Raw genomic sequence first — 25,106 nt, 5'->3', positions numbered from 1 at the left:
TTAAAACAATCATAGAGGTGACTCCCCAAAACTGTCTTACCAGCCAAATAGTGAAGGGATTTATTTTTTAAGGAGGACCAATGCTCTTCCTTGCCGTCACAAATTTTCGGAACATTGGCCAAAATAAGAGTATATGGGCAGGCCTCCGGTGGCAAATGTAATGGACGTTCCTTACGAGTAAGCTCCCCCCGTGAACTTAATCTTTCAGTGTGACCCCTCAACCCGGGACTAACATCACAGTTTGTACCCAGAGCAGGTAGTAGGGGGTTTATAGGACCAACAACAGGTGTCGTAATAGACTCTACCAGTTCAGACACTCTATATGTAACTACACTTAGGGGGTGGAAATCAGATGGATTATGCCTTAACACCGGTACGTTCTGACCCGCTATATGACGTTCAATGAGAACAAGTCTATCATCAATCTTACTAAGTCTATCCATGACTGGTGATATGATCGCTCTCAATCGCTCGTCCATAGGCTTAATCAAATCGACCGACATGTCCCCCATGGTAACTACATCCCCTTGAACCATATGCTCAATAAGCCCATTACCCTTATCAGGAGTTGCCTGAGCCACCAAACTACATTCCGGTCGAACCAACCCTTGAACAGGATCTTTAATCCTGGGTTGTTTAGCTTGTTGACGACCTCCTTTGGGGGCATGATTAGCTTTTCTCTTTCCCTTAGATGCTTTAGCAGGGGCAGCAGAAGGGATCTTTAACTGCCTAGTTCGTGTAGCTGGAGGGGAAAGAGAGGGGCTAGAGACATTCATAAAAAGGGGGGCTGTAACAAGACTGGGCTCTAATACAGGCCCAGAAGGAAGAGGATGGGTAGCCTGTGTAGAACCAAAATCTGCAATAGAATCACCATGTTGTAACACTGAATTAAACTGGGTTAAAGGCTCCAATGACAACCTTCTTTCCACCATTTCTATTTATCTTGACACGGCATTTTCAGCTTTTTTTAGGTAAGCATCTAGTGTCCCTGACCCCCCCGCTATAGAGCCCTTAATGTGGATTTTCACCATAGCGTATACTGATCAGAGACCTCAATGCGTTTATAACAACAACAGCCAAACCGTGGAAGTCCTTGAAAAAGCAAACCTTGAAATCCAGCAGGATGTTGGAACACACAGTCTCAGAGTATGACTAGCACTAGTTAGGGGGGTGGCCCAGTCCAGCCTCGTACAGCCCGCCCGGCGCGTCCCGCATAGCGGAACTCGGCGGCTCTTAAGTGCGCCTCCGGGCGCTGTGGTGTCGTCAGCTGTGAGCGCCGCCGCCGCAAAGGACCTTGGGAGATGTGGTCCAGTGGCGGCAGCGCGGGTAGCAAAATCAGGGGCAGGGGCTCCTCTCGTGGCCCTCTCGTGAACAGATTCCTGGCGGTGTCAACGGCAGGGTAAGAACCTGCAAATGATGCACAAATTGTCCCCCCGCTCCGCCAAACTCGGCGGCTCTTAAGTGCGCCTCTGGGCGCTGTGGTGTCGTCAGCTGTGAGCGCCGCCGCCGCAAAGGACCTTGGGAGATGTGGTCCAGTGGCGGCAGCGCGGGTAGCAAAATCAGGGGCAGGTGCTCCTCTCGTGGGCCTCTCGTTAACAGACTCCTGGCGGTGTCAACGGCAGGGTAAGAACCTGCAAATGATGCACAAATTGTCCCCCCACTCCGCCAAACTCGGCGGCTCTTAAGTGCGCCTCCGGGCGCTGTGGTGTCGTCAGCTGTGAGCGCCGCCGCCGCAAAGGACCTTGGGAGATGTGGTCCAGTGGAGGCAGCGCGGGTAGCAAAATCAGGGGCAGGGGCTCCTCTCGTGGACCTCTCGTGAACAGACTCCTGGCGGTGTCAACGTCAGGGTAAGAACCTGCAAATGATGCACAAATTGTCCCATCTTATCATTAGTGAGGTGAAGACAGCCCTGTGGTTGTCGCTGCTTTTTAAGTCGAGCCTGAGCAGCGCATGCAACTCTGAGGCATGCTGTATTCGAGTATAGACTTGAACCTCTGCCCACTCTCCGTCCATATTTGTCATTGGCTTGTGTCAGTACCCTTCGTAAATGCTGGCTTCTGATTCGTTAACAGGCGTTTTAGTCCCTCCTTAGTACCGTCTTGTTTTCATTTTTAACCTTCCATGAAGACTGTCCCTTTTACTTCTGTTGTTACATGGGATGTCTTATTTAGTCTGTTAGCACTATTTTTTTAATGAGTTTCTCCTACTTCAGGCACGACATGCTTTCCTGCAACATTCAGTGAGCCATGCGCGATTTAAATTTCCAAGCAGCCCAGGACAGTAGCGGCTGCTTCTTTGAAATGGTCTTGCATTTACAAGAGTTTGAGCAATTGCCATTGTAAATGACAATGCCTTTTGTCTAGGTGTTAATTATAAAAACAGATAAATAAAAGCCATTGTCATTTACAATGCCAATAGCTTAAACTCTCACAAATGCTAGACCGATTGCATTGCAAATGCTTTTTTTCTCAAGGTGAGCTGGATGTAAAGCAACATTCCAAAGCTCTTGACTGGTGTTTAATTGGGCATAAAGTGTTTTGGCATGTTTATGATGTGCATTAGTTTATGACTGCTTTTTCATGGGTGTCTCAGTGATTGTGGTTAGTGGGGTGTATTATTATTTCCATGCCCTTGGAATCAGCTGTAGAAGGTTTGCTGTCTACCAGGCGTGAATGTCCATAATGGAGCAAGTGAGGGGTTTGACGTTGTCTGCTTTATGTTATGTTATACAGTTTTGTAAAGCGCGCAGCTACTCAACAGAGTGTCCCAGCGTTAGGAAGTGGGAGACTAACCAGGCAACTGGATTAGCTGTTAAAGAGCAAGGTTTTCAGTTTTCTCTTGAAGATATCCAGACTGTGGGCTAGACAAAGGTCTAGTGGGAGTTTATTTCAATAGAGTGGTCCCAGAAATGGATCTCCCACCTATTCTGAGGCGATTGATGCGGGGCACGCTTGCAAGGTACGCTGAGGCAGAGCGAAGGGTGCGTGCTGGAATGTATGCTCTGATTCTCTCTCTGAGATATGACGCGCCCGTCTTGTGCAAGGCCTTGTGCATTAAGACCATAGCATTAAAGACCACCCTCTTTTTTACCGGGAGCCAATGAAGGCCCTCAAGTGAGGGTTCATGTAGGACATAGGTGGGAGTCTGAGCAGCCGTCTCACCTCTGAGTTCTGCACTATCTGCAGTCTGTTAAGAAGATAGTCTGGGAGACCAAGGTACAAAATGATCTCATAGTCGAGTCACAACATAAACAGGGCCTGTACTACCTTGCTACCAGCAGACTCAGATAGAAGAGGTAGAAATCTTTTCAACATTTGAAGCAAGTTGAACCAGGACCCAACTAGGGCTTGAATCTGAGGTTGGAAGGAGAGGGAGCTGTCAATTTTGATCCCTAAGTTCTTTATGCAGTTTTGAGGGGAACCAGGGTGTGGCACATCGCTCGGCCAGCAGGTTTCCACAAAATTGTGAGAGACATCGCCAAAGGTCACGATCCCCGTATTATACAGGTTGCACCTCAGATGCTGCAAATCCAGCCAGTGAAACACCTTGTGAGACATCGTGAGATCAGCTTCCCATCTAAGGGTGTCATTATGATGGCGGGCCGATTGCCACCACCCAGCCGGCAATGGCGAACCGCCCGCCATCCCAACAGCATTTAACCCCGCCACATTACCATGGCGGGGGGTACCGCGGCAGACGGAAAGTCCGTCCGCCGCTTTTTCACCGGTCGGCAATTGTTACGATTGCCGGCCGGGCAGAACTGGGGCATGATATGGTGGCGGTGCCTGGTAGGCACTGCCATCCATAACATGATGCTGGGTTTTCAAGGCCTTTCCATGGCGGCGAGGCTGCCATGGAAAGGCTGGCGGGAATTGCTCTGGGGGCCTGTTGCGGACCCCCGGGGGCATGGGGGGCTGCACTTGGGAGGTACCTATGGTACCCCCCTACATTGCCATGCTCAAGGTGGCAGGCACAGCACGGTGCCTGCCACGGTGTGCATGGCAATGCACGACGTGCCTCTGGCATTGCGGGGGTTGCTGCTTACAGCTGCACCCGCCACAATGTCAAAGAAACGGACCGCTGCACCACTGGCGGCCGGTCATCCTAATGGGGCCTTAAGTCCTTACCCTTCTCACAAGCAAAAAGAAGCTGTATGTCATCTGCATAAGAGATGACTTTTGTGCTTAAGGACTCTGCGAGAGTTGCTAATGGCGTCAGATAAACATTGAACAGGGTGGGACTGACAGCCAAGCCCTGCGGAACGCCCACAATCAGGGGTCTGGCTTCTGAGGTGTGGGGGGGCAGCCATACATCCTGAATCCGTCTGTCCAGAATTGATGATAACCAGTTTAAGGCCGAATGTCTAATCCCTATCTAATAAAGGCGCGCAAGCAACTTAAGGTGGGGAACAGTGTCAAAAGCCGCTGGAAGGTCCAGCAATATAAGCATGGCTTTGCCCCGGTGTCTAGAGTGCTCCGAACATGCTCCACCACTTCGAGAAGTGTGTTCTCCATGCTAAAGTGGGGGCGGAAACAGGATTGGCTGGGGTGGAGTATTTCATTGTCTTCCATGTGACTGGAAAGTTGGTAATTAACTTCCTTCTCCAAGATCTTGGAGAGAGCCGGAAGAAGGGAAATATGCCTATAGTTTTCTGATTGCTTGGTGTCCGCTGCTGTTTATTTGAGCAGCGGGTGCACTTTATTCTTTTTCCAAGCTTGTGGGACCACACCTGTTGCCAGCGAGGTGTTAAATATGTAGTTCACAGTAGCATTGATGGAAGGTGCCGCCATCTTTAACACTGTAATTGGGCAGAGGTCAAGAGGAAAGCCCGATTTTAAGCTCTTTAGTGCAGAGAGAAGGGAGAGGATGCTTCTAAGGATGGATACGTGAGAGGAGGTTCTCTATGCACCGGGCTCTGTGTGTAGGAAGTATGCACACTATTTTGGAAGCTATTTTGAATGGTCTTATTTTTTCATGGAAGAAAGTATCTAGTTTGTCACACCAGTCAGCCGTAGATGTGAAAACGGGGCGAAGGAAGGCATCAACGATTTTAAAGATTTCCTTTGCTTTATTGTCAGCTTTCTGAATCCTAGTATTGTAGAAGCTCTTTTTAGCTAGGTACAGCTTCCCCTGAGTGTGCACTTGTATTCAGCTTTATCATCAGGGTGATACTTACGTCTCCATTCTCTCTTGAGGGTACAGAGACAGAATATTGAGTAAAAAATATCGGGCGGCACAAATATAGAGTAATTAATATCGTGGTTCAGAAATATTAATAGCAAGAATATCGTACTCAAGAATATCAACTAAAGTAAGTTATATCGATTTTAAAAATATCAAAGTGTTTAATATCGTTTGCAAGAACATAGTTGTTGAAAATATCGTTTTCTTATTGTATGTAATGTATTTTAGTATATATCTTTTATGTATGTGCTGGTTTTTTTATAAGAATTGTTTGTATTTTTAATATATATGTTACATTTTTAGAAGGTATTAATTATGTTTTTAATTGAATTTTGAGTTTTTAGTTCTGTATCGGGTTCTGGGTTTATAGGGGAATAGGATGGGAAGTAATTTAATTATATTAAATGTATTGATTATTTTTTATTTATTAATATTTGTTTAATTGAGATGTTATAGTGTTAAATGTGTAAAGTTATTTATCATTAATTAATTAATAATTGGTTGTTAACTAATTTTAATTAATTAATTATGGTAATTGTGTAATTAAGGGTGGGAAGTAATTTATTGTTAATTGATGAATTAACAATTGGATGTTAATTAATGGGTAATTAATTGTGGTAATTGTGTAATTAATTTTAGGTGTGTGTTGTGGTGTTTATTGGAGTAAAGGGTGGGAAGTAATTTGTATTTAATTATTAAATATATAGTTGCTAATTGTAATAGTTTTTCATTTAAAAATACGTTTTAATTGTGTCTTTTTATTTTAGTTTAATTTAGGTGTGTGCTGTGAATATTATAGTGTTAAAGGGTGTGTAGTCAATTAATGTTTATTAGTTTTTTATTAATATTTTTAATTGATTATTAATTATGTTAATTATGTAAGTACATTTATTTAAAAATGTTGAAGTGTTTTTTATTGGTGTGGTGTTACAGGGTAGGAAATAAAATACATACATTTATGTATTAATTACTTTTTTTGTTTATAAATATTTTCGAGTTTAAAAGAATTATTTATTATAAATGTATTTATAATTTTATTTTCTATATTATTTGTAGTTTTTTTTATATGTAATTAATATTATAATATGTTTTCTTTTTATATATTTAATATATTAGACTTTTCATTTTTTAAATATTGTTTATTTATTTTTATGTTTTTATTTAATTTCTAATATGTTATCTTTGTTTTAACTGTTTGAGTGTGAATAGTAATTTTTGTCTCTCATCTGTCCAACACTTTCCCTAATGTTGCACTCACTGGAGTTGGAATAGTAATATTTACCCCTCCACTATCCAACACTTTCCCTACCGTTGCTCTCACCGGAGTGGGAATAAAAAATGTTACCCCTCCGCTATCCAACACTTTCCCTACTGTTGCACTCATTGGAGAGGGAATAGTAATTTTTGCCCCTACACAATCCAACACTTTCCCTACAGTTGCTTTCACTGGAGTGGGAATAGTAAGTTTTACCTCTCTGCTGTCCAACACTTTCCCTACTGTTGCTCTCACTGGAGTGGGAATAGTACATTTTACTCCTTTGCTATCCAACACATTCCCTATTGTTGCACTCACTGGAGTTGGAATAGTAATTTTTAGCCTTCTGCTATCCAACACTTTCCCTACTGTTGAACTCACCGGAGTGGGAATAGTAATTTTTACCCCTCTGCTATCCAACACTTTCCTTACTGTTGCACTCTTTGGAGTTGGAATAGTAATTTTTACCCCTCCACTATCCAACACTTTCCCTACTGTTGCACTCTCTGGAGTGGGAATAGTAATTTTTTTCCCCTCCGCTATCCCAACACTTTCCCTACTGCTGCTCTCACTGGAATGGGAATAGTAATTTCCCTACTTCTGCTCTCACTGGAATGGGAATAGTAATTTTACCCCTCCGCTATCAAACACTTTCTCTACTGTTTCACTCACTGGAGTTGGAATATTAAATTTAACTCCTCCGCTATCCAACATTTACCCTACTTTTGCACTCACTGGAGTGAGTTATTTTGACCCCTTTGCCTTCCAACACTCTCCCTACTGTTGCACTGATTGTATTGTGAAATTCAAGTTTAAATAATTTTTAATAGTTTAATGTTTTAATTTATTATATATTTTTATTTTATATTTTAAATTATTAATATATATTGTTATTTTTATATTATTTTAAACTTGTAACATAAATTAAAAATAATAGTTTATTAATTGTTTTAAAGTAAATAGTGATGTATAAATATTATGTTTGTGTGTTTATTTTTTATTATGTTTATTTGTTATATTTTATTAAAATGTATATTAAATGTATTCTATTTTGTTCAAATTATATTTAATATAATATATATTATATTATTTTATATAAAAGTCGATATTTTATACATCTATTTTTTACGTCAATATTTTTGTACTGACCTGTTTAAGTATAGGAGTCGATATTTTTACTGTCTATATTTTTACTAAATATTTTTTACATCGATGTTGCGTCAGTGAACCCTCTCGAGCTGCTTGCAATATTTATTTTATGCGCTAAACTCGGAATTGAATCAAGGAGCCGATGGGTATAATCTGGTCTGAGATTTCTTTTTAATGGGGACTAGTGAGTTCACAGTCTCACAAATCCAGCTGTCTAGGCGGGCAGTATCCTCTTGTACACCACCGGTCAGGACTGGAATGTTCATAGTAAGAGCATGATTAATAGTGTACAGCTGCAACTTATGAAAAGCTCGACAGGAGGATGAAGCGTTGTCTTTCGAAAGCGGCTTATGGCTGGTCTGGGGCCACGCAAAGGGAATAAGGTAGTGGTCGATCCATGGAAGAGGGGTAGGTTGAGATACCGCTTGGTCCAAATTAGAAAAAACCTGCTCAAGAGTATGTCCGGCCTGGTGTGTAGGGCCGAAGATCTGTTGTTTCAATGTCAGAGGGTTCATGATTTCTAAGAGAGCATTAGCTTCTTGTCCTGATGCGTTGTACAAATGGACATTAAAATCTCCAAGCACCAGGAAGTATCTCATTGTCCACGGGACCAACGCACTCCCCAACGAGTGCAGACATCTACTGGCTGGGCCAGGAGGGCGGTAAAGAAGAACCCCTGTCAATGACTGGTTGGGGGTGAGGGACAGGCAGAAACCCATTGCTTCCACCTCCTGGAGGCCTTTCGAGATTGAAGGATGAGCATTCATACTCTTTTTTTATACACTATTGCCACCCCGCACCCTCTACCTATATCGTGGTCTTTCCTAAAAATTCTATAATTAGGGGGAATGGGCAATGCTAGTGTGGGGTTGGCAGGGGCCGAAATCCCAGTTTCAGTGAGAAAGAGTACATCCAAGTCTTCATTGGTTAGTAAATCAAATACTGGCAGCTAATGTTTCTGTAGGGATCTGGTGTTCAGTAAGGCAGCCCTAAACTGTTTCTGCGCTTTGCCAGCATTATCTGGGCTGCGATGGGTCCTGAAGGAGGCTGGCGCACTATGGGTCCAGCCACAACTAGGACAGAAGAAATCTTCACATAAAGCGCCAGGAAACCAGAGGGCGGAACATTTCCTAGAAGGGGCAATGCGAAGTAAGGAGATCCTATCGTAAAACAATTGGTGCTTGGCTACTGACAAGGAACCAGCATAGTGGCTGCCGCTGGGCGTTTCTGGGACGCTGATGGGCGCAGATGAGCTTGCCTTTGGTGCGCCTTAGCTTTATGGTCTTGAGGGCAGGGAGGGCAGGACGATTAGAGAGTGCACTGACCAAGATGGAGCCTCTCAGGCGGCTCGGCCCTTCTCAACCCGGAAGAAGAGAGAGTCAGCACCCCCGCTTCCCTGCCAGGAACCGCCTCCACACCTCCACGCCACTTAATGCAAGCATGAGGATCAGCTGCAACTAGGGACCTCACCGGCCGGTAAGTAGCAGCAAGTGCGGCGTGTACATTCTTGTTAAAAACAAAGTGCAAATTCCCCGTTAAAGCCTAGATCGAATTCAAATTCAATGACAGAACACTGTAACAACTGTTACAAAGAGATGCGCGATGCAGTTACAAAGAGTGTAGCGCCATGCTACTAACGTGCCTGATGCCCCTAAGCCTTTATCCCTGAATGTGCCATTTCATTGGCCTGTTATGTTTCTGGATATTTGTGTAATGCAACAGTCACCAACACTTTGACCTCTTAGTGCTTTATACAGTCTATAATCTGCAGTTGTGATTCATGTAAAAGTTTTTTGCTGGGGGAAATTTATTCCTGAACTAGCGAGTTTATGGGGTTTGGAAGGTGTGGGTTATCCTAATGGAGGTGTTTCAAAAGGGTTGGTGAGTTATGTGACGATCTAATTTAACTCACATCAAGAGGGTCATCTCTGATGGATGGTTCTCAGTGTTGATAAGGTTCTTACAACCTTCTGCATAACAGAAGTTAGCTGCTGTTTGTCTGTCGTAAGTTTATTTTAAGTGGACCTTTTGGAGTTAGCAGGCATTGCATTCATAAAATGGCTAGGTGTAGCTAGAAAGAGTAACCAAACATGCTGGTTCTGCTAAATGTTTTAGTCCTGTAGGTAAGGATTCTGGCAATGGTTTAACATCTAATCCTCTTGACACGTGCTGTGCGATTCTTACGCTAAGTTGAAAAATACTTATAGACTGTTCCTTGAGGCTCTGAGTGTCTGTTCTTACCATACTGTGGTGAAGTCCTATTCCATGTTCTTACTTGCAGGTTTCCTCGTGTTAAATGTTTCTATGTTTTTCATTTATCATTTACCAGAAAGCTCAGTTTCTGTGCAGGGTTCCCCGAAATCCTGGCTGAGCTGTTTGGAATTTTAAGTGGTGTGCTGTCTGTGTGGGGAATTATTCACTTTGCTGTCATGGAGGCAGGGCACTGACGTTGTAGAGGAGAGGAGTATTTAGGGATTTCAGTTCAGCTCTGAGTTCTGGTTTTCCTAAACTGATTGAAGGATTTTTGTGCTGGTCACTTTAAGTGGGAGTTGACAGAGACGGCTGGCCAAACACCTCATGCGCAGTGATACGAGTGCACACCACTTCCCCAATAGCAGTGTCATCCCCTGGACCCGCCCACAAGACCTGTCGGAGTCCTAGGGGTGGGTCCAGGGGCTTAAAATAAAACCGGTTTAAAACCTGTTTTACTTTCGTTTTAATCACTGGTGGTGGCGGGTGTGGCACTCCTTGTCTCTAATGGAGCGCCGCCGCTGCATTTTTACAAAAGACGAATACTCTAGTGGCAACACAATAAATGTTCAAATTTTTATAGAAATAAAGTGGAACATATTAATTATCATGCATCATACTACCTTTGTGACATCTAGCTGGTCTGACCAATCCATGTTGAGGCTCTGGAGGCTGCTGCTATGAGTATACTGCTTCATTGCCTTCGAAACTTTGTAATAACAATAAAACATGACAGACAGCGGCCCAATAAAATTAACAGCAACCACACTCATTGTGTATGAGATAAAAGACCTGTGAATAAAACCAAATAGAATGAGTGTAACAAAGAACATATCACATTTCAAGCAACTTTTATTTGATGTACTATTTTGTTTCAGCACAATAGCTTACATTAGTTGAGCTTCACAGGCCTGATATACAAAGAGGTAGCCTCCCTGATAGCATTAGCATAAACATAAAAGTTACCCTGAAAAGTATTAGGGCACTCCTAAATATTGGCTGGTTAAGCTTAATATATGTTTCCATGCACACTAACAGGGCTGGCTCTAGGGCGGCGCAACCGGTACCACCGCATCTGGTGCTGACTTCGGATGAGGGCGCCCTGTTTCCAAGTATATTATGGTTTTAAAAATACCTGCGCTGCGTTCCTTGCCTCTAGCAATTTCGAATAACAAGATAATTCCGGTGATTAACCCCTTTGCCGCGGGGTGAATTCCGTCGTGGTGTGAGAGGGGGCGGGGTTGGGCATGGCGCTACCGTACTCAGGACGGCCCCCGGCCATCATAAATCACGGTGGGCGTGTGCTCAGGTTGGCCAGGAGCCGTCCGAACTCCGCCCACTGATTAATTCTCTTGCACAGGCGGGGAATTAATACCGCGTGGGCAGAGCGGCAACGTTTGGACGGCTCCCGGCCGTCATGAGCACACGCCTACTGTGACTCATGACAGCCGGGAGCTGTCATGAGCACTCAAGGAGTTAATGTTCTTCCCGCAGAGAGATCGGAGTTTTGTCGAGTGGAAGTTTTGACTGATTGTATGTAGCGCAGAGGGTTAATTTGCCTGCCGCAAACAGTGTGTACTATGCAGTTCACAAAGTGCATATAATGTAATTATGGCAGTGGGTTTCTGCTTTTGACAAAGAGATCATTTTGTTACTTGCAATTTATAAGTTAAAATCTTAATATACAGCAGAGAACTATGGGCCCGATTCACAGAACTAACTTAAGACAAAATCCTAAACTTACTACCATTTTGGTATTCACAGAAGGCACTTACTCTATTCGGTATTCACAGAAGTTAGTAGTCCTAACTTTAAGACTCCTAAATGCCTTCTGTGAATACCGAAAGTCTTAAAGTTAGGATTTTTCTTCGTTTAGGAGTAGTAAAGTTAGGACTCCTAAGTTTAGGACTCCTAAACTGAGAAAAATCCTAACTTTAAGACTTTCGGTATTCACAGAAGGCATTTAGGAGTCCTAAAGTTAGGACTCCTGACTTCTGTGAATACCGAAATGAGTAAGTGCCTTCTGTGAATACCAAAATGAGTAAGTGCCTTCTGTGAATACCAAAATGGTAGTAAGTTTAGGATTTTGTCTTAAGTTAGTTCTGTGAATCGGGCCCAGTTAACTGTCATCAAAGAGCTGCAATGCAACTGCAAGTTATATATTAGAGCTTATGATGTTCCCCCCCCCCCCAGTCTTTTCATTATCCTAATGTCACACAAAGGCTTAATTTGGGTAGAAACCAATTCTTATCAGTAAAGACAATGAACAGCCATGGTGGTACGTTTTAAATTTTGAGTTTATGCTTCTCCAGACCAAGCATTTTTAAACCATACTGTCTACCAGTAGGGATGACATTTGACTTCTACAGCTTGTAGCCCTCTGTCTTCTGTAACATTTCCTAAACACTGATTTACACATGTATGATTGATTGCCTCTGTGTAATGTGTGTATGAGATGCAAAGTGCTCTGACACCCTACACTGGTATGAGTGGCGCCATGAAGCGAATTAAATGCACCTGAGAGTGGTTAGGAGACTTGAGGTGCACTGTTAAAGGGTGTTAGTGAGGGAATCCATGACGGAAGTGGTCATGGGGGGGCACCAATAAAGAGTATCGCACATGGCACCACCGACACTAAAGCCGGCCCTGCACACTAATTTACTGAATGGAAACTGCATTAATGCTTAGGCCGCAAGTGCACAACGCCCATTGGGCTAAAAATGCTTTAGCCCAAACAATTGGCCCTCACCCCCTTCTACCTCCCTTAACCCCCTGTCGTCTCTGTTAGTCCAGACTGCTGCAGCTTCCAGGACACACACAGTTCTTTAACTGATGCTCTGAAAATGTGGCCTCAATGACAGCCTCAAACAAGTATTTTTGCAGGTCATCCAGAGGCTTAAGTGCAAACAAAAGTATGTACAATGGGGACGGGATCAGACTCGTGGCTGAAAAAAAACAAAATATGCTACAACTATTTTGTTGGCCTTTACCCTTCAGGTAAATACATATGAAATATAAGCTACACACCTTTAATTAAAGAATAAATGCAAGTTGAAGAAATTGGTGGGAAATGCATTATTTTATGGTATGAAAGCTCAATTGTTTAATGGATCCTGCAGGTGTCTGTGAGTGTAACCAGACAATCTCAGATCTGAATACCAGTTGGTGCATCAGTGAATAGTGGTGTGTATTTGTAGTGCTTCGAGGCCCCAGCCTGCAACGAAAAGTCATTATTTTAGACTTGCATTGCACTTAGAATACAGCAGGCTGCTGCAAAATGTGTAGATCTGGATTAAGATAAACAAGTGTGTTAAAAATATATATAGATTTAGTAGTAGACTGTACCTAATGTAAACCTCTTTTTATACGTTTCTATTAGAAGTACACACCGCAAAATTCAGCTGATACGCGTACATTGCTTCTCGTGCCTTATTATATTTCTTTCTCTATGCCTAATCAGCCCACTTGCAAGGTGTCCATAAAGGACATGTGCACCGATTGGGTACTGTGAGGAGCGGAATTCCACTGTGGAATATGAGTTGTGCATCAATTACTTCATTCTACAAATTTCTCCTGCCAGATTTTACTGGAAAAAACTGAGGAAATTGATTAGGATAAAATGTTATGACATAAATGCAAAATATCCAGTAATGGGTGTGGTAAATGGTGATTTCACATGTTAGGCCACTTTCTAAGATGGGGAACTCATACCCATTCCAGACAACCACCCCCCCTTGTCTAAAGTTAAGGCCGATACAGACTTAAGAATTCTTAGCTGGAATGTCGCTGGCCTCCAATCGAGGCTTAGCGATCAGGTCTGGTTAGGCCTGATCGACATAGTAATGTTCCAGGAGACCTGGGCTACACAAGACCAACATCTAAAAGGGTTCCATTGTTATAATATTTTAGTTCTGAATTTGGTCCCCCCTCGGGGGGCTTATTTATCGGAATTAATATCGCTGCAGGCGGCAGTATCAAGGTTCTGCCCACTAATAGTCGTAATTTTCAAGTTTCTTTATATAAAAGAAGAGTTTCTTTTTATTTGGTTAATTTCTATAATAATAATTTTATTACTATCCCCAATAGTAATTTTATTAAACTTTTTGATTTTATCTCCCATCTTGACTCCCAGCAAGAATCAGTAAAATGTACTTGTATTCTTCTGGGAGGTGACTTTAATGCAAAACCTATAGATAGACTAGATAGCTCTGGTTTTCACAACCCCATCCATACTTGTCGTAGGGTTGCTGAGCTGGCCACTTTTTTGAGTATGCATAACCTTACTGATGTGATGGACATTGTAGATGAAAATTGTGTTATTAATCCACATGTGCCAACATTTCGGGGAAGGGGGTGTTCTTCCACTATAGATTTTTTCTTCATATCCCCCCACCTCGCTGACCACCTTATGGAAGCTGAAGTTATTCCTATGAGTCAACAGAATAGGACTGAGCCTAACACCGTGGCCTATGTTTATTTCAGAATGCGGGGGTAGGAATTTAACCCCTCCAGTGACAATTTGAGGCTTATATGGAGGGGTGTAGATAACAATGACCTTTTCCAGAAGATGGTTAAGGGAAACATGCCCCTTATAAATTTGTGTTTATCAACTCAAGACCAGCTTCCTGAAGTTGTCCATAACTTTGACAAACTTCGTACAGCAGTAAAAATGTTTGTCAAAACCGATATCCTGAATGAAGCGTTATCCGAGATGGTTCGATCACGAGTGCTCGGAGGCCAACAAACAACTGTGGGGAGCCTTATTATCTGACCCTAGATGCCCTCTTGAAGTAAAATTGGCCAGGCGGAGGTATAAAACCACGATTTTTAATCGTAAAGGGGAGATTCTAAAGAATAGGTGTGAGGCTCTAGAGGTAGCGGCAAATACTAAAAAGGGGGACACATTTTGGGGAGCCGTGAGGGAGTTGCAGTCCATGTATCAGCTCCTCACTCCGATAAGCTGCACCACTGCGAGTGAGTCCTGGGAAAAGGACGTTACAGAAATGTATGCTGCACCCACACAGGAGGGTGACCACCTTGTGCTGGGGCCATTAACAAGGATACAGATGACCCTACCTGAGGTGGAAGAAGCAATTGACCAGAGTTTGGGTGCTAAAGCCCCAGGATCAGATGGCCTACCCATCGACCTTATCAAATGCAAGCCAGACCTTTGGTCCCCTTTACTCCTTAATGTTTTTAACAACTTAGCGTACGCCCCATTACCCAGCTCCTGGTCCACAAGTATTATCGTTCCGATTTTTAAAAAAGGGGATCGGTCCCAACCTAATTGTTATAGGCCTATCTCCCTAATTGATAATACCTTATAAATTTTAGGTAGAGTCCTATACAATAAGATTTTAGAGTGGTCTGAGGAAAATGAAATACTAGATCCCAGTCAACTGGGCTTCCGTAGTAAGGTGGGCACTATCGAACAATGCCTTAACCTCAACTTAATCATGGGGAAATACACCATTGCACGAGCTTCTCCGGTCTATTTGGCCTTCATGGATTTGACCTCGGCTTTTGACCTTGTTAATAGGTCAAAGTTTTGGTCTATCCTGCTGGCCTATGGATTGGACAAGCCCCTGGTGTATTTTCTGGCACACCTGCACAAAGACCTTAAAGCGTGGGTGAGAATTGTGTGCAGGGGTGCGGTTTCGGAAGCCATTGAAGTAGGTAGGGGGTCAGACAGGGTTGTGTATTGGCCCCCTCCTTTTTATCATCTACATCAATGGATTGAACAAATCTTTAAAATCCTTAAATCAAGATGTTCCAAAAATCAATGGGAGGCCTCTCCCCGTACTCCTCTATGCGGGCGATGCGCTCCTTATGGGCCGCACCCCGAACTCCCTACGCAGGTTAGTACATGGTTTTGTCAGTCATATGGACAGACTGGGTTTACGCACAAATTTTAATAAGTCTTTTGTAATGTCGTGCGGCCCAAGGAAGCGTCAACTTAATACTATACTTGTGAATAATCAGAAGCTGATGAATACTAGTTCTTTTCCTTATCTTGGGGTGGTCTTTGCTGCAAACAGCTCTTGGAGCGAGCATATGGCTCACGCCAGGAGCAAGTTCTCAAAGGCCACCAATTTGATTCTTAGCCTTCCACGCCCAAAGAGAACAGGTGCTATTTTAGCTATTTTAAAAAATGTAAGTCTCAACAGCCACATACGGTGCTGAGATTTGGGGCTTTGCCAGCAGTACCTGCATCCAACAGGAAGAAAATAGATGTTGTAGGAAATTACTAGGCGTCCCAATCTCTACACCTCAATATATTTGCCATAATGAACTCAATTCACATTTTATTGAAGATTTTATTAGAGTGCGTCCTGCACTCTTCTGGTTATCGGTCTGGAAAAAACCAGCAGCATCCCTGACAAGAGAGATCATTAGTGACTGCATGGCATGTGCAGAAGGTAAAGACATACCATGGCTGTCAGGGGTGCACCAGAGCATTTGTAGTGTCAATAAGGAAAAAGCTTTTACACCGATGGCCGCAAAAAAAAGTGAGCTTGGGAGCGCGATCTACTCATTTTATAGAACAGAAAGATATGAGAAGGAATACAATAAACCTCTTGTTCATAGCTACATGGCCATTGCGGATTGTGCACACCAGTTGGCTAATTATATCAGACTGCCAATGAGCCATTGGGAGAGGAGCCTTCGGTTTCACTTAAGGGCTGGTACCATCAAATTTGTATTATGTTTCCCTCTTGGTTACCACCATGACCTTGATCATATTCCATGCCCGTGCGATGGTCAGAGCGGACAATCCATCCAGCACTTTCTGTTCTTCTGCAAATATTATTTAAAATATATTAAGTGTTTCTTAACTCCTATTTTAAAAAACATACACCCATCAGTCTGGAACATGCCTATTTAAAATTACTTACCCTAGACAATGAAGAGTTAGTTTTTCGCACTGGCACTTTTTTGAGAATTGCTGCTCGAGCACGAAAAACGATGTCCAATCCTTAGGTTTTATGTCATTTATGAATGAATCATAATATTAATGTACATTGTATTCTGTTATGGTTTTAATGATGTATTAGGTCTTTTTAACCTGCACGTTTTTATCTGTTTGCTGTTGTGTTTTTTTGCTTTTATGGATAGAATGTTATCCCAATAAAGTGTATTTGAACCTTTGAACATTTAATGGGGAACTCAGGAGAAGTTAATTATGTTATGCATTGATTACCCCACACCAGGGTTGCAGCAATTACCAAGTGCACTAATTAGCAGCAGAATTCTACATCGCTGGAAACCATGGTCTTATTCTAAAAATCTCTCTTGGTGCTTTTGTCATGATGCTATCTATACAGGTACATAGCTTACATTAGTTTCATTTTGGGGTCACCAAGGCCGCCAAGGTTGCCCATTTTTATCAGCTTTAACTTCATAGCCTCTGATAGCCCAGGTGATGTATGCAGGATCAGGATGGTCTCATCTTTATCCATGGTTGATAAATCTGCTTTTACCGTCATCCTTTTTTTACCATTATTTTTTATTGGCATCAGCATTTACAACAAATCAATTGTGGTATAGACATTTCTCAGCATTTAGCCACGCATAACCAGGTACCAAGGTACATATTCACAATAGTACCCTTTTACCTTCATCCTGAACACAGGTTTTCATCTTTTCATCTGGCACTGTAACGAGCGGATAGGAGAAAGAGGTTTTAAAACTCCTTTTTAAGAAGTCAGGCTTGAACCACAGGGCAGAAGCTAACTACAGGCTCATCTTTCTTTTGCCAGAAGTCACTAAAATTGGTGAGAACTTCTTGAAGAGCATCAGTTCCTAAATGCTAGTTGGAGGAAAATAAAGACCTGGCTTAAGCATTGATGCTGCCCCAGTGACCCTGTACTGCATGACGTCAGACAAGAATACAATGACATTTCCACCCGCCTCATCCTGCTGTTGCAGTCTTGTCGCCCTGCTATCTCCAAATGAGGATCTTGAAGAAATATCTTTTGATTCTGTACCAAATAAAAGCTTATGTTGTTAACGTTACCATCATTTCTTCCTAGATTGATCTGTGCCAATGCTTGCTATGTGGGCCTTGCTTTGCCCATAGAGCCTATTAGAAATCAGGCCTTATTCTGCTTATGTGTTTGCTTCCACGTCTATATGAGCCCTTTATTTTGGATCTTTCCTCCTGATATCATTCCTTGGACTTAGAAGGACTCTGTGGTGGGTAAGGATGAGTGAGGAGCATATTCCCTCTATTTTATTGCTTCTACTATTTGGAATGCACTCCGTCTTGGCCTGAGCAAAACAGAGGAAGGCTCTTAACCCCTTCGCCGCGGCAGGAATTCCGCCGCGGCGCTGGGGGGGGTTTGGGGGCAGGTGCGGTGGCGCTGTGCTCGTGACGGAACCACTCCGTCACGAGCCACGGTTGAGCTGTGCTCATGACGGAGTGGTTCCGTCACGTCTCCGCCCACTGCGCTAATCGCCCGCACAGGCGGGGAATTAGTGCCGCGTGGGCGGAGCGGCCGCCAACGGCCGCAGCATGACGGAACCACTCCGTCATGAGCACAGCGCAACCGTGGCTCATGACGGAGTGGTTCCGTCATGAACGGGGAAGGGGTTAAAATGTATCTGTTTTATTGATTATCTTCATATCTTTTCTGATGTGATAAGTCAGCCCAGCGCTATGATGCCTTTGGGCATCTGTGCACTTTATAAGTAATATCTCAACTTATATATTGTATGTACATGTTTCCACTGTATTTAGTTGATGAACTGAGACACTAAACACATGGTTGGTGGGTATTTTAAAAGACATTTAGCAGAAAGGATGGAATGTGGCTCTTGTCCTTTGGTGATAGAGCATTGTCACCTGAAAGATAGCACAGGTGTCTGATGTCTGACATATGGGTAGACTGAGAGATAGCTCAGCTATATGAAGCCTGAACATATATGTTATGCCTAACCAGGGGCATACCTTTCCAACCTAAAGCAAATGCCTCTATGATCAGTTTCTCAAAGTACATTGTGATTCAGATGTAGATTTTCTTTAACACATGCCTTGTGTGATTCTTCTCAGGAATGGTGTTTATGCAGAGGCAGTACACCTGCACTTATCTTGTGTAAGCATTGCAACTCCTTGTCCTACCTCTTTGAACTATTGAGGTTTTGCAGCAAAATGCGTGTGTGATCATATTCTGCTCTCAAGCTAAGCCTGGGACTGTCAAAAGTAGCATAACTCTGACACCATGTAGATTACCAATGTGAAAGTATTGCAAAATGAAAACACTGCTTTGGGCACTACTTGTTGCTGTGTTACAAATGGCAAACTGGTACCCATATCGTCTGCCTTGTGTCTCAATCAAGGTTGTCCCTTTCTCTACACAGGCCAGGAAAGTGCTATAATTAGTAGAGATACTTAGGAGCAACCATTATAGAAAATATGGTCATTCTTCTCAAAGGAATTTTTGGGAGAAATGTGTAACAAATGTTGCCTTTTATAATGCACGTTGCCCTTATAGGATTTAAAAACAACATTGATATTTTAAGGGATTTAACACTTTATATGCAGGGGGCTTCAGAAAAGACAGGACTGAAGGTCTGACTGTTATTATAAGATATGTGATTAATAGGCACTGTTTCTCTTCCGGGGTGAGCTCTTTAAGGTCATTGCCCATCAGCCACACATTCTATGATTTTTGGGCGGTTGAAAGAATACTTGAATCTTTTGCATGCTAGAAAACATTTTTTGTAATGTTATTTAAAGGCAAATACCATTTTTTTGTCAGGTCAATAGCTCATTTCATATGAGAACTGCTAAATGTTGGATGCTAACAACAATTATTTTATTTTGATTTAGAATAACTCTGATTCCTGGCACAGTAATTAACAGTCAGTAATATCGGCAACTGATTTTTACTCACGTTTTCAATCTCAGGAGAAATGGAAGATGCAATATGAGTCAAGCTCGCTTGCCCATGACATATCCTGAAATCAGATGTGTTAAATGAGCTAACAAGCACGTGTGTGGCCTCCAACAAGCATATGTGCCAAAGTCCCAATGGGCAGACTGAAAATTATCCTTTCTTCAACAGTCAAGCAAGAGCACCTTTCTGAAGAGGAACTTAATATATTAAATGAGCTCATTGTCATTTCACAGAAGGAATTTTCGGAGAATGGTCAAAGAGAGTCCTCCTTCTTGACCGAACTTTCAAAAACCTAGTTGTAAATTGTTTTGTATTGAAATCAAGCTATCAGTTAGTTACCAAACAACTCATTTAACTTTATAAAGATCTGTCAGTAGATTATAAACTTTGTCAAATCGACTAAAAGATGTTTGTTGTAATCATATTAGGCTTCACCAATATGTTTAAAATGCGGAATTTATCACTCTCTTTTCTTGTATTGCCTCGATGACTACCCCCACCCCATATTTTGAAATTTAAGCCCCGCCTTCTTTGATTAACCTGTTAGCAGCCACACCCCTCAAAGTTCAGGTCTTGTTGCACCCACGAGGGGCCTTGTCATGATGTGCTGCACCTCATGATTTATGCACCTGCAGTATGTATAATGAATTTACTTACCCACAATTTCTTGGAGTTAGGCCGCGATATTCAGACAGTATAGTTGAGAAACAGTCAGTTAGGTTTGCCTCTTACTGTTTTCAGCTGTGCTGTCTAACATAGATCTCTAACTAAGAGAAACACCGGCTTAAATCGTTCCACTTTACACACGCAGGTGCATAAACACAAGTGCTCGGCTCTACACTGAGCCAGTGCAGCTCATCTTGATAAGGCCCCTTAACTTAATTAGTTAAAACAGTACCCAGGAGCAGAAACAAACAACGAACAAGTTTAAAAACAAAGGGGCATATTATCAAGGACGGCGTTAAAATTATCGCCGCTTTAGCGGCAGGAAACTGCAGCTAAAGCGGCGATAATGGGCTTGATAATATGCCCTGGAGAATTCCAATAGAAGCCCATGTTGACACCAGAACATGGGCTTCTATTGGAATTCTCTACGGCATATTATCAAGCCCATTATCGCCGCTTTAGCGGCAGTTTCCTGCCGCTAAAGTGGCGATAATTTTAACGCCGTCCTTGATAATATGCCCCAAAGTACCGCATGACGATCTGCGCAGACTCAGTCAGAGCCGAATGCCTGTGTTTTTGGCGTCAGAGGTGTCTAAGGGTCATTTATGTAACTCTGAAGTTCTCCAAGGTAATGCATGAGCTTCAGACACAACAAGTCAGAGACAGAAACAGGCAATCTATGCTCAAAGATTTCCTACTTGTTCTGTGTAAAGTTCATCTATTAAATCTGAGAAATTCTGAGGGAAATGTATGACCTTCTCTTCAGATGCTTAAGAAACAAAAGAAAGGTGCTCATGACACAGTCCCCTATGTACAAAGCATGTTGCGCACATAAGAAGAATTTGAAAGCAGTGAGGGGCCGATTCCGATACTGGTCAGAAGGGCACCGAACGCGACCTGCTCGGAAAAACTACAAGCCGTATGCGTGTTTTCCGGCTGACTCGTACAGCTGTACGAGCGAGCAAGTACGATGCGCGCTACATGAAATTCACCAACCGAGTCGTTTCCGGGCCCGAACCCCTCCGTACGTCTCGGTCGTAAGCTAACCGTGGCGTGCAATGGATGCGATTCATGACCGGGCCAGTACGATGCACGCGTCGGCCAGCCTGTGCATGCCGGAGTGTCCGGCTCGGAAATTGTCTGGGTGGTTGCCTTTGGGGGTTCGCGTCGGACCCCTTGTCACCCGTAGCCCTACGACTCAGACACAGGGATAGACCCATGGGTCTCCCCAACACAGGCATGTACGGTGCGGATTGCACTGACGCGTACCCACTGTAGGGGGCGCACTTGTCCGCGACGTACCCATTCAGTCAATGGGAGCCCATGTACGCGTCGTACGACCGGCTCCTATTGACTTCTATGGGAGTCCGATCGAACTGAGTCCGGCAGCATACGTCCACATCGTACTCGCTCGGTCGGACTGTAGGACTCTGGCTCGGTCAGAAAACACTCCGGATCTGGCTCGGTCGGAGTGCTTTCCGACCCGGATCGGAATCAGCACCTAAATGTTCTCTTTGTACTCAAAATTTAGATTAAAATATCTTCGCCCTCTTGATCCACAGGTTGAGGATCAGTGAAATTAAAAGCTCCTCCTACTTTTATACATTTCCATGAGAATGAGGCATGAAAATCCACATTTTCTGGGCACTTAGGGAAAAGGATTTTATCACTGCAGACAAAAACAGTACATACTATGTAATAATGCACATTTCTCAGAGATTTTTAAAAATCATGCAATTCTGCATGTGACAAGTGTACACTTTGGAGCACTTAAAGAAATCTACAATTGTCATAATTCAGTTAGACATTCTGCAACAAGCTAAACAAATCGAAAAATGTGTTTAGAATCCAATAAAAATCACTATTTTGAAGGAAAGGGTTTAGAGTATCCCTTCCAATAGAGTATCAATGTTTTATGTCCGAAATTCGGTCGCAAATCTGTGAAAAACTATCAACTTCTGGTTCTCATTTTTAATGGGGAAGGGGTCTCAAGGAACCCCTCCACCTTTGTGAATGTATAAAAAATTGTTTTGGAGTAGACAGTGGTTGAGGAAACCACTGCAAACCCCTAAACACACTTTTTTTAGCTACAATTTCTTTCTTAAATGCAGACCAGTTTTCTTTATGTAAAATGGACTATATTATAAAAAATGCACTCTATTGAAAAGCAAAAACAGATATGGTGGTCTGTTGACCCCAGCAGTCCACCATCCCTGTGATTGCATACAATCATAGGGGCCTATTAGGATGGCAGTGCTGGGACCGGCCGCCAGTGGTACGGCGGTCCCGCACTGGCGATTAGGATGCCACCGCCACCGTGGCGGTGGCATCCTCTATTCCCAGCATTGTGATTAAGGGTGGGCGTAGTGGGCGTAGTGGGGCTACGTGAAGCAGCACGTAGTGTGCCCAAATCTACGCACACTACGCGCTTCGCGTAGCCCCACTACGTGCCACCCACCTCCCACCCGCCATTCTTTTAAATAATATGAGCAATGAAAATTAAGTAAAGTAAGTCGACTTACCCGTAAGCGCGGCGTCTCCGGGGCTCCCTCTTTCAGTTTCTAATTTCTTCTGGCAAATGCGCATGCGCGGACGCCCGCGCATGCGCATTTCTCGCGAGAAATGCGCATGCGCGGGTGTCCGCGCATGCGCATTTGCCAGAAGAAATTAGAAACTGAAAGAGGGAGCCCCGGAGACGCCGCGCTTACGGGTAAGTCGACTTACTTTACTTAATTTTCATTGCTCATATTATTTAAAAGAAGGGCGGGCGGGAGGTGGGTGGCGGGTGGCAAGCAGCTACGCTTCGCCCTCGGCGTGTGCGTAGCGCTGCCCTGCTTCGCCTACTTCGGAAAGTGCGAAGCAGGCAGCGCTACGTACACTACGTGGGCGAAGCGTAGTGCTACGCCCGGGGTTAATTGTGATGGGTGGTGCTCACAGCACCACCCGCCACAATGCTGGGAATGCACTGTGTGCATTGTCATGCACAAGGTGAAAGGTACCCCCATATGCACTCCCCACCCCCCCTATACCCTGGGGACCCGCAGCAGGCCCCCGAAAGCAGACTCCGCATGGCTTTCCATGGCGGGGTCTCCGCCATGGAAAGCCATGCACCGCTGCCCATGCTAATATGGATGGATATATCTAGCAGATACTGCCACCATATCTAGCCCCTTTTCTGCCCGGTTGACTGGTCGACTGGCGGAAAACCGGCGGACGGTCTTTCCGTCCGCCGGGGTCCCCCCGCCATACTATTCAAACAAGGAAAATGCGCTGTATGCATGATACAGCCCCATGTGTGGGAAGATGAGCTTGAGTTTATCCATTGTGTAGAGTTCACTTCTTGTGACATGATTCACATGAGCGATCAAGAAACGATTGAGCTAAAAATATTTGAGTTTTTGCCACATTAATAAAATATCACAATAACCTGGTGTTTCGTTCAGACATATCTCCAGTGAACAAACGGTGTCTTATTATGCTGCTCTATATGCTGAGTACAGACACGACATGCAAGTTTTAATAGTCCAAACACAGGCATGTCTCTGTCTTACTTGTAACAAAAAGTGTGCATTTCGAAGAAGCTGAAAATCTTCCTTCCCTCCATCCATCACACAACTCTTACTGCTACATAACCAGGTTTGCGCATATTTCTAAGAGAAAATCTACCTCTAAAGTCCAATCCCTTCTTAACTTCTAGAAATGAATGGAGACTCATCTTTTCAAGCATAATATTTTGGAGCTTCACTTTCAGGGTACTTTCATTATACTCCTACTGTTTCTGCGTCACGGAACACAAGAAGGACTATAATTATGGCTCTCTTACTAACCTTCGTTTAACACAGAGGCAAAAGCAGCACTATGGTTAAGGCTCTCTTGCAATCTCAACTTAATTTCATGTGGTGATCTTCCAATGTTCTTGCACTAGTTCTCACAGCGGTTTTTACTAAGTAATGAAAACCTTTGCTACCCCACCAACTTGGCATCTAAGTCGTATTGCATTTTTTATGAAAGGCTACACACTCCATTGTGTATCATACCAACCAATTTAACTTTTAAACGTGAACTAAAAAAGGTACTCTAAATTGCCAGGTAAGCAGTTGGCTGCCTATATTACCTCATTAGTTTTATTGGAGACGCATGGATTTGCAGTAGTGATGGACAACAATTGAGTAGCCTAAGTCAGTGGCTACTCTTTTTTAATATTGCACAGTCAGAGGCAAGACCAAAAGCAATAATACTACCTGAAGCTGAGAATGAGTTAGTTTGTGCTTTCTATGAGCTGTAATGTTCAATTTGGGGTTTAATGACAATCTATCAAATGTTTAAGAACACTGTGTGAACCAGTGGAACCCCATTGAAAGATTTCTCCATTTAGCAGGGAGCAGGCATATTTGCCATCTCTCACCATTTCTTTTCTTTTTGTGTTAAACCCTAATGTGGTTTTTAAGGACAAACCATCAAAAAATCAATGGGGGGGGGGGGGGGGAAGAGAAGCAGTGATCCATTCAGCTTCCAATGGTTAGTACAAATATCAAAAGGGGGGGGGAGAATGGACCACTTGTCCTGTGTACCAGGGTCTCAGTTAACGTGGGAAGTCACAGTTAAAAAACCCTCATATACGTACACAAACGATGGGCGGTATATGTTGGTTCTCCGCCTTCGTGTACCGTAGTGGCATGATCATTGGGCTTCTTTTGTCAATA

The 25,106-nt window shown here is 43.3% G+C and overlaps 1 protein-coding gene across 1 annotated transcript in view; it reads right to left on the bottom strand.

Moving 5' to 3' along the window:
- The window catches only part of RRH (retinal pigment epithelium-derived rhodopsin homolog), a 138,926-nt gene that overhangs the window by 32,752 nt on the left and 81,068 nt on the right, over positions 1-25,106 (bottom strand). The window contains exon 5 of the mRNA XM_085640847.1: positions 10,462-10,630. Within this exon, the coding sequence (XP_085496973.1) occupies positions 10,462-10,630 (169 nt within the window). The remainder of the gene's footprint in view (positions 1-10,461; positions 10,631-25,106) is intronic.

Source organism: Triturus cristatus, chromosome 2_1 (genome assembly GCF_964204655.1).
Source record: "Triturus cristatus chromosome 2_1, aTriCri1.1, whole genome shotgun sequence".
Classification (NCBI taxonomy): Eukaryota; Metazoa; Chordata; class Amphibia; order Caudata; family Salamandridae; genus Triturus; species Triturus cristatus.
The sequence above is the reverse complement of the archived record's forward strand: the minus strand, read 5'-3'. Positions and strand labels throughout refer to the sequence as shown.